Below are 12,183 nucleotides of genomic sequence, written 5' to 3' on the forward strand. Positions count from 1 at the left end.
CCCCATCCAACACCTTTCAGATGAACTGGAGCGGCGACATTAAGCCAGACCTGATCACCCAACATCAATGTTGGACCTCACTCATGCTCTTGTGGCTGAAGCAAATATCTGCAGCCTGCTTCTGGTAGAAAGCCCGACACCAGAAGAGTGGAGGCTGTTACAACATTAATACCCATGGTTTTGGAATCACATGTTCACAAATCACATGTGGGTGTAATCTTATAGTTTCCACATATTTTTGGCCATAAAGTGTATTACTTTCTACTCTAAAATCTCTTTTGGTTCTGCCTTCTCAATAACTCCATCCAATGATACAACCTTAGAATTTTCTATTTCAAAGCGGCACTGTCTCACTCAAATCAATTCCTCTGTTGATTAATAAGTTTACAGCAGCTGCGGGGCCTGAATTGACACATCTGTCTTTATACATTACACTGAATTAGTCATTAAGTGTTGGCAAACCTCTGCATTTCTGAGCTCATCTTTGCGTCTTGTCTGTTTCTCCAAGCCAAACCAGCTTCCTCTCAGAACAAAACAAAATCAAAGTTAATTAAAAATGAAATACAACAAAAGTGAAAATAGATAGAAATTGTGACCACGGGGGATTATAAACCAGTGTGGTGACCATGGGTGTTAATAAACTGTGCTTCACTATTATCAAAGCAGATCCTAATCAGCAAAACAGCAAAATTAGATTATATCCGTATGGCCCTGAAAACGTCAAACATAGGAGCTTTTACTGATGTCAGTCACAGATGTGTCTGATGTGCAATACTTCCAAACTTCAGTCACAGAGTTCAAACTCTTTGTGGGGAAATATAGCCCACTTTTCTCTCCCTGCGATCCAGATATGTGCACTGGTGCATGAAATCAGTGCTGATGGAGAAATTCAAAAAGCTGACAAGTCATGATTTCCATATTTAAGAGCATCGCCATAATAACTGCTGTTCAAACATCTGTGCAACATCAACACGAACACTTAGTGAAACAAATGGGAACGGCCAGAAGGGACCACCTGTTGTTTCCATGAAAGAGACAGACCCAGTGAAAGCTGTGACCCGGCTTTGATTTCACTGGTTTAATCAGATGTGGAGGAGAAACGGATAAAACTGATTAAGACTTTCAAACAAACCAAAGTAGATCAGCCTGATGCAATAAGGTTAGTAACACTCAATATACAGAGTGGACGAAAATCCAGAGGAGGGAAAAGGTCCCATGTCAAGACCAAAAGCCTCAAGTTAAGACCTACAAATCTCAAGTCAAGTTCCAAGTCTGGACCAACAAGTCCCAAGTCAAGCCTCAAGTCTGGTCCCAAATCAAGACCTGAAAGCCTAATTTCAAGGCTGGAAAGCCTCAAGTTAAGACCTACAAACCTCAAGTCAACTTCCAAGTCCGGACAAAGAAGTCTGAAGCCAAGAACAAAGTCAAGAATAAAAAGTCTCAAGTTAAAAAACCTTTGCCTTCCCACTACTTTTATATTTACAATCAGTAAAGAAGTTCATTCATTCATTCATTCAAGAACTACAAGTCTTGAATAACATATATAACTACAAGACCAGCAAGTCCCAGGACCAAAGCAAGACAATGCCAAAGTCCAAATTAAGTCCTGAAAAAAAGTCATGCAACCTTCTTTACTCCTTTAGTTTAAAATCCATCTCATTTAGTAGGTTTCAAAACTCTGCTCTTGTCTAATTATTTCTAACTAAAATAAAATTTAAATTCAGAAATTATTAGCGAATTAATCAATTTTCCAGTTTCTCAACTGTGAGAATCACCCGGTATTCTTTGTTTTAGATCCATAGAAATTGATAATCTTTGTGTTTTGGAGAGTAGGCCAGGCAAAACAATACATTTGAAGATGTCACCTTAGGCTCTAGGACATTTTCATTACTTATTGGCCATTTATAGACTAAATGAACAATTGAGTAATCCAGACAGATTAGTCATTAATAAACATAATCATTAGTCTTAGCCCTGTCTGTCATGATCTCCTCTTTATCGTAGAAAAACAAGACAAAAACTCCTTGTGGGATGATATAATTCCCCTTTATTTCCAATGTAATCTCGCTTATCTCCAACAAGAGTTGACCTGTAGCCTTTGCAACAAGTTTGCAATGGGGGGAAAATGTATTATCTGATTAAACTGGCAGGTTTTTAAAAAACTGTTTAAAAGGCAAAATAACATAACAGAGTTTTTTTATTGTCTTGTCTTTACATTTGTAGCTGCAATGCCCCTCCTTTGTGAGTTGAGACGGCAATCTCAGGGACACCACCTGTTCCTGCCCTGCAAATTCTGCTGCTAGCGATATGTAGGGGAGAGAGTTACTCACCGACTCTGTGGGTTTGGATCCGGACAAGGGGGCATAAGCCACCCGGTACTGATGAACCTGGCCTGTGGCGGGCTCCCAGCGCACGTTCAGGCTGTTGGGGGAGGGGTTGTACACCTGTATGTTCCTGGGTGGCGTGCGGGGGACTGCAGGGGTCACACAGAGGTTAAGAGAAAGTGAGAAGTGCAAACTTTCTTCATTTACCAACAAAACCTCAAAAATCGAATGGGCTTGTTCAAAGTAGATGCCATTTTTAGGACCCAGAAAATGACGTTGATGGATTCACAAACACATGTGTTTACATTCCTGAAAATGTCACTGCTGGTAAGTAAAGTGCTAAACAAGAAATGGAGTGAAAATCAAGCCGAGGAATAGGTTCTCAGTTTAGGCTTTGCATTTGTTAAAAAGCAACAAAACTAATTCTTCAAACAAATAACAACTGTGAACCTTTTAGTGAATTAAAACAATAAATGAATGAATCTTCTACTGTCTGTTAAAGTTTGGAATTAAAACAAGCTGATTTTTGTTGGAATAATTAAATTAACAACATTTAATGGAAGAATAAATTGTCTTTGCAGTGGCACTCACTACATCACACTCAAACTTGAGGTTTAACTCAAATGCTGACTGCAGCAAAAGTCTCCTGCAGGAGAGTCGCTTTATAGTGTCCATGTGGAGAATGTGTAGAGAGAAGTAGCACAGTTCTGGGTTTATGCAAAAGCCCTAAACTTCCCTTTAAAACCGAACCAGATGTGCATATCCCCCTGGTATTTGGAGCTTTACCCAATAAAACAAAACTAGATGCTCTAGGTAGACCTAAACGTAGCCTTTTCTTCAATAAGGGAAAAAAAAAAAACTCCAGAGCAAAACCTTTTCCCTCATGTTTTATAACCTCATTGAACAAATAATCTTTTAATACCTTAAAAATACAGAGGACACAGGCTCTCAGGATGTTTTACCTCATCCAAGACAAAATTACCTTCTATCCTACAGAGAGATTATGTAATTCTGATCTAATTTTTTGTTATCAATCATTTTAAAGCAGTGAGCACCATTTATTTTCACATTTTTGGACTGAAATTCAGTTTTTGACCACACAAATGTGACAAATTCCTCCTGGGGCAGAAACAGTAAAACTGGACAGGAGTTACTGGTAATAAAAGATCATTAACGTCACACTAAGGCTCATATTCACTGATAGACTGACTCACAAAAGAGGCAACCAATATGTCACTACAGTGATGGAGAGGTCGCCTAACCTGCCGACAGACAGACGTGACTGGTTCACTTTTCGCTGCAGCCAACACGCGACGCACATTCTACTACAGCGTCCTCACGGTCATTCTGCATAAACTAATGCTTCACTGCCTAAAATGTTAACACAACTTTTTCAAGCAAATAAATGATAAGACCAACAAGATGATCAAATATTTCACCTTTTTCTAACTTTGAGAACGCACACACAGCGAGGTGTCGACCAGTTGCACAACTCTTCTCCGGTATACCATACTTTTAGTGTTTGAATTGTATAGAAAGAAGCCAGAAACCCGCTCAGGCACCACCCTAAGAAAAGCAAGACAGCTGTAAACCTTTGGTGAACAAAGAATGGTGTAGCTACTGGAGAAGAGTTGTGCAACGTGTTTTAATTTAGATTTTTGCATTGGCCGCCACAGTGGGTTGCCAGATGAGACCACTGTGGTGTCATTGACATGAATAGGGGGGCTGTTTTTTGACATTTCTGAGAGTTATAGTGCAGAAACACAGCCACACTGAATGTCGCAATGAAAACCCAAAACATTTACAACTGCTCAAAGTCTCAAATTTGTGCCAATAACCAAATCTGTCCCCTGACGGGTGCATTACGTGTAGTTGTATGTGCATATGTAGTTTATAAAATGCTTCAAGCCCAACCAATAAAAACACTTTAGTTGGACATAAACTGACTCTCAAACAAAGTGCTTCACATCACATCTGGATGACAATGAAGCCTTCAAACTATCCCCACAAGAAATAAAATATTCAGGTTTATGTTTGCCCGCTGGAGCGGTCTGTGGGATCACAGTTGTGCCTCACTCATAGCTCTCCTATTAAAAACCCCAGGATGCATTCTGCTGACTAGGCATGACATGCCGTCTGGGCAGAAACAAAACTAACACAACAGGACATCAAACCACACAGACGCAGAGCAATCAGCAAATTGACAGTTCTCAAAAGAGAGATGATTGAGTTGTGAGAGATTGAGTGTTTCTCCATCCAGTAGTTTAAAAAGTTCCACATAATCTTGGTTTAACTTTCTGCTATAGATCACTTTGAAATAAGTCTTCAGCTTCTCTTTGTTCCATCGACTCTTCCTGAGGGCCAGTTTCAAGGCTGATTTAGGGGGGTTTGGCTAATTCTGCACATTTTAGTAGTTTTTACACCTGTTTTAAATATTCTGTTTGTCTATAAATATGTTTCTGATGTCAGACTTTGCAGAAGAGCAAAAAATAATGAGTTGCTTCAGTCCAGATTCAGGTTCACTTCAGGGAAACGAAATCACAGAGCAGTTATCGTGATGACATTAGTGCAGAGACAAGGTTTAAAGAGGTGGTATTCTGCTCATTTTCAGGTTCAAAGTCCTATTTAGAGGTTGTACCAGAACAGGTTTACATGGTTTCATTAAAAAAATAAAACACCATATTGTTGTCATACTGCACATTGCTGCAGCTCCTCCCTGTGACATCACAGGGATGAAAGGGAAGCGGCTGGACTACAAACGAGCTGTTCAGGCAGTTCAGAGCAGAGTTTTCTGTGGGAGATGGGAACTCCCTTACTTTGGGTTTTTCACTTTGCAAACCTATTACATGCACAAAAAAAGGTTTATAACTCAATAAAAGGAGAGGGAAAAAGCATAATACCACCTCTTTAAACATTCATCTCAGTAAAGGTGCATCTGCTCTCTACAGCCCAGTGCTGCTGACCACTGGCAGGCGCTCATTCAAACTGTGGCCTTTGACCTTTACTTCACCGCTGTAGGAGATGTTTAAAATTCTTGCTCAAGGAAACAGAAGTCCACTGTCATGGGAAGTCTGTCATTTTAAAAAACAATATGACACTAACATCCAAACTACAGATGTTAAAGATGATTTCTACAAAGTTCAATTTAAATTCCAGGAGTTCCAAATGACTTGTGTTTTACTGCCTGTCAAAATGAAGCAAATGCATCTACCCACTGCATAAATGGACCACGAACAAACAGGATGAGGAGCTCAAAAAGACTCTGACAAATGATTTCAAGAGTCTGACAGGAGTCTATGAGAACGAGGGATTAACTGCATGTGAAAACATTTAAGTTCTGCTTTAATGGAAGTATTTTGCGTTTCACGTTTTACGAGAGAAAAGGGTTTCAAAGACTTGGACTAAAATGATCTTTTCCCCCACAGGATAAGTCTGATTAAATGTTTTCAAACAGATGTATGAAAGGGGTTTGTTTTATAACCAGGTCAGCTATGCGTTACAGACTGAGCTTGTTACTTTAACAAAGTGTTAGCCTTGTTAGCCTTATGTTGCTAGGATAGCGAGTTTCTTCATGTCCGTCTAAAGTGTGTCTGCTAGTGTTAGTCAGCCATAATAGTGTCAAGTCATCTCAGTTTTAATCGCCAGTTTCATAATCTTTCTGTTGTGTTTTTGTGGGTTTAATGGGTGGAGAGCCTTTATGGATGTGGTTTCCTCGTTATGCTTCTGTCCATAAAGCAGCAGGATTGATTTTGTATGATTCAAATTTAAACCTTTCTAAACGTCTGATCCGACAGGTGTGAGGACAGTCGAGGACTTACGTGTCTTTCCCATATCAGACTGGCGCAGACCTTCTCCCTCTGGGTAAACTGGAACCACAGTCACAGTGTAAGGAGTGTCTGACAGCAGGTTCCTCAGGATGGTGTTGGTGGTGCCGCCCGACACCTGCTCCTGCTCACACACAGGATTATTTTACAATTATTATGTAACCAATGTTTTACATCCCAGAAAGAAGTAAATTAAGCTGTGGCTCAGCAGAAAACAACTGCCATTATCACAGGTTAATTACAGGTGAAAATAAACTAAACTTTTTAAAATTTCCAACAAAAAAATGAAGAACTGATCAGAAGCGTCGGACTCACAGTAGAAAGAAAACATGAAACTGTACACTAACTTTGTTTACCATGGTAAGGTAAACAAAATCACACACACACACACCAATTACTTTACAGACAGATGGATGAAATCTAGAATTATTAAACAAAATGTATTTCCTTTTTTCCACCTTTTTGGTTCCGAAAACATTGACAGTCAAGACGATCGAGGACAATATCTTCTAGCTCATATATTCTGCCAAATGCTAACTAGACTAATGAGTGTGCAGTCACGCTAGCAGCTCTGTGAGGCCGTACTTTGGCACAGCAGTGCTTTAAACTGAATGCTAACGTCCGCATGCTAACATGTGCACAGTGACAATGCTAACACGCGGATGTGTAGCAGGTACAATGCTCACCGTGTTAGTGTAGCGTGTTAGCATGCTAACAATTAACACTAAACACAGAAGAGCTGAGGCTGATGGGAATTAAGTTTGCAGGTATTTAGGCATAAGACATAACAAAAAGAAAAATATTTTGACAAATTAAATCTTGATTTAATGATGGCGCTAAATGGAAGGTCATCCTCTGGGAACCATGAATGTCTGCACAAAATTTCGTGTCATTCAATAGTTGTTAAAACACAAAGCGGTGGACTGAGAGCCAAGCACAGAGTACGTATAATGTGGCTAAAACTACTATGGTGCTTTTGTGTGCACTCTGATCACATTAAAAAACTAAGCAACAAAGCACAGGAGGTCAGTCTGATGTCTCACCATGTCCTCGGCGCCTCCGGACGCGGGAACATAGAAGATGCGATACTGGCGGACGTTGCCCTCCGCCGGCTCCCAGCGCACCTTGAGGGAGCTGGTGGTGGGATCAGTGACCTGCAGATTCTTCACTCCGCCCAGAGCCTCTGTCAACACAACGGAGGGTCATTACATGATCATCGGTTTCCTGTTTGAGTTACAGCCACAGTCAAGTCAGACTAGCAGCTACCAATTTACTCTTCTCTTTGGCCTTGTCGGAGCAACAGAAGGGTTTGGTTTACCGCTTCAGGGAGGAGTGTCAAAGGGACATCTGCTGAAGTACAAATACTTTTCTTTGATCATCTAAACTTCCCACTACTGTCATTACACCAAAACATTGTGCTGGTGCTTTGTTATGCTTCCAAACACGTTCCGTCATGGTTTGGGGTTTTATTTTTGTAATTCCTGTTTTATGTTGAAAGAGTCCTTCTTATGTGCACTTTTAATTCTTGATCTCTTCTGGATTCGTTTGCCTTTTTGGACGGCTTTCCTGATTTTGACCCTTGCCTGCCTAAAACTTCAATTTAGTCCCAAATAGTCACCTGTCCCTATTACTGGCCTGGTGTGGCTACATGTTTTGACTAATAAACGCAGGTCTCAATTAGACACCGGGTCTGGTTTTTATAGAAATTCTCTGGATGTATAAAACCTCTTGAAGCCCACCGGGTTGCCTGCTTGATCTAGTTAGATCATGCATACAAATATAAAACGCTTAAACTTTTGTCAATATGGACATGCAAGACCTGTTAGATTCTCCACAATTCAATCAATTAGTTCGTTTTACGGAAATTGAGAGCATCAAAATATTATTCATTCAGATTTACTGGCATGGTAAAGGAATTAAAGGCCTGTCCCAAGTTCAGTGATTTAAGCAAATAAAAGCCCGGGCTATTAATTATTAAATACCATTGATCTTTCTGTGTCTGCATTTGGGTCCAATCCCTTGTATTCCTGCTACCACAATTGCACAACCGTTACACATGCGTCACATTTATAACATAACAAACCTAAGTAAAGAAACTTTTCTTTAGTCTTAACATCTTATAATCTTCATATCTTAAGGTTTGTCACATATTGATTGTCAGAATCTCAAATTTAAGACTTTGATTGGTGGATTATACGCAGCCTGTGTGCTCTAGGTTTAAAACAAGTTAGGACAGGTTTTGGCAGAGCTCTTTGTAAGCTAGATGTGGTTACAGCTGCTTCGCTTTGGACGAACTCACTTGTCTTTCCGTTCTCCGACATGCGTTTCCCCTCCACGTCGGAGTAAATGGGCACCAGCGTCACTTTATACACGGTGTCCGGCTGCAGGTCTCTCAGCACCGTATTGGTCGACATTCCAGATACCTGAGTCTGTAAAGGACAAAACGACAAAGTAACACATCTGTGTAGGAATCTCAGCCATGGAAAAAATTATCTTGTACACTTAACTTGTCCATGGTTGGTATTTATTTATGTGTAAATGTGTTTTAAATACAGTTTTCCCTTTTTATTTCCCCTAATGTAGCTTTTATTTATTCCTCAGTGTCTGACAGTAACAGTATTATCTTGCTCCATCTCTTCATTTAAGTTATCTGATGTTTATTCAAACCCAAAAACATTTCACCAAAATTCAGCCCGACATGCTCATCATCTTTGGAAACTTCGATATCTTCACTACAATCTAAAATAAACTTCTGTGGGAGAACAATGTTTGGTTGAGCGAGGTTAAAGACCAAGGACAGAGCCTCGGATCTCCCTGTTTACTTTGTTTGGCTACACTGATCTTGACTGAAAAGCACCTTCTGCTACTTGTTCTTGTTTAAAGCACAAATCTGGGCGGCTGTGGCTCAGGAGAGAGAGGGGATCGTCCATTAATCAGGTCGGAGGTTCGATGCCCGGTTCGTCCAGTCGGCATGTCCTAACCTTGTTTCCATCTGACGAGCTGGCTTGGCAGCCACTACCATCAGTGTATGACTGGGTAAATCTTCTTCCAGCTCTTCCCTGAAACTATGTGATGTGCCCTTTGAAGCTCTTTTTCCTCTGGCCCGTAGAGATCAACTGTTTTCCAAAAACTATTAAAAAACACAGCTGAACAATAGCAAAGAATTGCTTTCATTACTCAGTGTGTTTGAATATCAGATTTGGCAGAAAGAAAAACCTCAAATGGCATTTTAACCATCAGGGGAGTCTAAAAACTGACCTTGGACTTGAAGTAGCTGACATAACTTCTCCACAAGATCTATTTAGTAGCTGTTCTGGAGCTTTTGAGCGTATCACGCAATCTTCATCTGTAAATGGAGTTTGATCACTTGTCACCTAATATAGATGTTCAGATTTGCATTTTACTGAGCACTTTAAGGACTTCTCTTCCGTGCTTACATATATAATTTCCATCTGCGGAGGAAGCTCTTAAGGTACAACCGAAAGCTCCAGAACAGCTACAAAATGGACCTTTTAATCTGACAGTTTAGCCAGCTAGTTTAATTTGGTTTAGTTGGATTCTCCATTGGCTTCTGTTGCAAGTCCACACAGAATCAATATCTGATAAAATGGAGAAAAAATATAAACTGACAGCTTTCCATTTTCGTGGAATTTAAGTTGAAATGAGTATTTTAAATATCCCCAATTAAAACCGACCATGCTCTCGGTCCCTCCGGCGGCGGGGACGTAGATGATGTTGTACTGCCTGACGTCGCCCTCGGCCGGCTCCCAGCGAACTCTGAGGGAGTTGGTGGTGGGGTCGATCACCTGGAGATTCTTCACTCCGCCCAGGGGCTCTGAAAGAGACGGGACACATCACAGTCCGAAACAACTGCTGCACATCATCCGCGCCGTTTGCTTTGTCCTCCAGGGATGGGTGGGGTTCACCTCATCAGGACAGTCCAGATGTCTCAAAGTCGAGGAGATTGTCAATCACAGAGGAGTCTTTTCCTTTCCTGTGACGGTCTAAACTTTGTGCTATTCTACGAGGCAAAAACATCCCTATTAAAAAGTATTTTAGCCAGAGTGCACCTGCAACTTTCTGTTTTCTTAGTCTTTAAAGGATCATACTTCTACTTTTTGACCTATTAACTACAAACTGAATTTATTTCATGCTGAGACCATTTTGAAAACTGTCTTTTTGGTGGTTGTATCAAGAATGCAGCCACGAGTCACCTCCTGAAAATATACTAATTTTATCTACCAGCTACGCTGTAGCCAAATCATCCAAATATTGAACAACAGAGCGCTTCATTTGCCACTTGTTATATTGCAGCACGGTTAAATGAAGTGCAAGCGCTATATGAGGTCGGCAGGTATAACGATGGATCTCGACCAGCTTACCACCTCACTAACCGGTTTCATGAGTCTGGCCAGGGATCTTTTCCTGTCAGCGTTCTCCTGAACGCTCTAATAATAAGGTAGATAATGGCACAAAATATAATATCTGCTCTCATGGAACATTTAGGAAGAGATGGGCACTAGTTGCAAAGGCCACGCCGCAACTACGTACTAAAGATTAACAGCACCTCTGTTTTGTTTTTAAAAGTACAATAAAAGTTAAAAAGTTCAAATGAAAACAAAGATCCAATAAATAAATCATGCAAACACCAATGGCATGAAAGGAATACTGGGTGTTTTATTGTTGCAATAAAACACTGCTTTCCTGGATGTTGGATAGTCCTTGAATGCACCAGCAGGGAGAGATTACCGAACCAGTTCAAACCAGTAACTGCATGATCACCCCTGCAAGGCTGGAAGTTAATCTGAAAATGTTTAGTATCCTCTGGAAACTGTTTGGCCATTTAATGAAGCTATGCACAGTTTTAAAGACCCCACGGAATAAAGGACTAACTTCCAGGAGAGTGAACAATGGGTCCATTTCAAGTCCTTTAACTGCATCCACGTTTCCCCTCACTTTAGTCTCCGTCTTAGTCTCTCCCACCAACACCACAAGGGAGAGAAGCGAGGAAAAGCAAAGGCATTATCCGAAGCGACGAGTGAGGAACTTTAAAATAAGAGAATCGGTACGTAACGTGCGACTCTTTAAGGCGGCGTACAGTTTATAATAATCCTTCATTGTGCTATAATACAGCCAACAAGACAAACATCACATTGATAAAGAAAAGATGGACATTCTAAATTACGGTTAAAGGCCAAATTAAATAAGTAGCACAACATTTTTGCCAGTCAAGTGAGACGTCATGACTCTGGAATAAAATGGGCCAGAGTCTAGTAAAAATAACCCTTAGTGTGCACCAGATAGATTAAGCACATTTCAGTTAGATCACATTAAATAAACTTTGCTGTCTCAGATACATTCCTGTCTTTCTTTGTGACAAACAATCCAAGACAAAGCACGAAGGGTACTGTCAGATTTGATTATTTGACTCTCTCAGGAACAATTTCACACACGCTTCCAGGAATGTGAGCCCTATCTACGGCTGAACTCATTGTGGGTTCATGTGGACAAGAGCTGAATATCTTCCAGTCAGGACGGCGGGTTACTCACTTGTCTTTCCCTTCTCAGCCTGCCGTATGCCCTCCACGTCTGGGTAGACGGGAACAACAGCCACATTGTAGACGGTGTCGGGATCCAAGTTTCTCAGGATGATGGTGGTGTCTCCTGAGACCTCCTCCTGTTCAGTTAAAATGTTAAATCCTCCGTCAGCATTATACGACTTAATCCGATAATAGTGAGAATGTCTGAGTCCACAGTGCTGAAGGAAACAGACGTGGAGCTGTTCGAGGCTGCTGACAGCGTGTAAGGCCTTGAATATACAGAAACTGTACAAACAGTCCTGGTGCATCATAGTTAACTGAAACAGATCCTACCATTCGGTCCTCTCCTCCCGGTTGAGCAGTATAGAAGACCTTGTAGCTGCGGACGTTGCCCGGCGCCGGATCCCAGCGGGCCGTCAGAGTGCTGATGGTCGGGTCGATCACCTTCAAGTTCTTCACTCCACCCAGGGGATCTAAGAAGGATGAGCAGGTCCA

The 12,183-nt window shown here is 41.0% G+C and overlaps 1 protein-coding gene and 1 long non-coding RNA gene across 6 annotated transcripts in view; one reads left to right on the plus strand and one right to left on the minus strand.

The window, feature by feature from the left end:
- col12a1b (collagen, type XII, alpha 1b) overlaps nt 1-12,183 on the minus strand; it is a 157,867-nt gene that overhangs the window by 54,845 nt on the left and 90,839 nt on the right. For 3 of the 5 annotated variants that reach the window (XM_046061546.1, XM_046061549.1, XM_046061545.1), the window contains 7 exons: nt 12,022-12,183; nt 11,699-11,825; nt 9,844-9,983; nt 8,448-8,577; nt 7,192-7,331; nt 6,143-6,272; nt 2,331-2,473 (listed from right to left, as the gene is read on the minus strand). The exon at nt 12,022-12,183 is cut by the window's right edge and continues 272 nt beyond it. In XM_046061546.1, coding sequence (XP_045917502.1) covers nt 2,331-2,473; nt 6,143-6,272; nt 7,192-7,331; nt 8,448-8,577; nt 9,844-9,983; nt 11,699-11,825; nt 12,022-12,183 — 972 coding nt within the window. The remainder of the gene's footprint in view (nt 1-2,330; nt 2,474-6,142; nt 6,273-7,191; nt 7,332-8,447; nt 8,578-9,843; nt 9,984-11,698; nt 11,826-12,021) is intronic. The other 2 variants (XM_046061547.1, XM_046061548.1) reach the window with 1 other exon arrangement.
- LOC123978389 overlaps nt 7-12,183 on the plus strand; it is a 19,989-nt gene continuing 7,812 nt past the window's right edge. The window contains exons 1-2 of the long non-coding RNA XR_006826937.1: nt 7-207; nt 6,119-6,209. This is a non-coding gene — a long non-coding RNA (uncharacterized LOC123978389). The remainder of the gene's footprint in view (nt 208-6,118; nt 6,210-12,183) is intronic.

Source organism: Micropterus dolomieu, linkage group LG10 (assembly GCF_021292245.1).
Source record: "Micropterus dolomieu isolate WLL.071019.BEF.003 ecotype Adirondacks linkage group LG10, ASM2129224v1, whole genome shotgun sequence".
Classification (NCBI taxonomy): Eukaryota; Metazoa; Chordata; class Actinopteri; order Centrarchiformes; family Centrarchidae; genus Micropterus; species Micropterus dolomieu.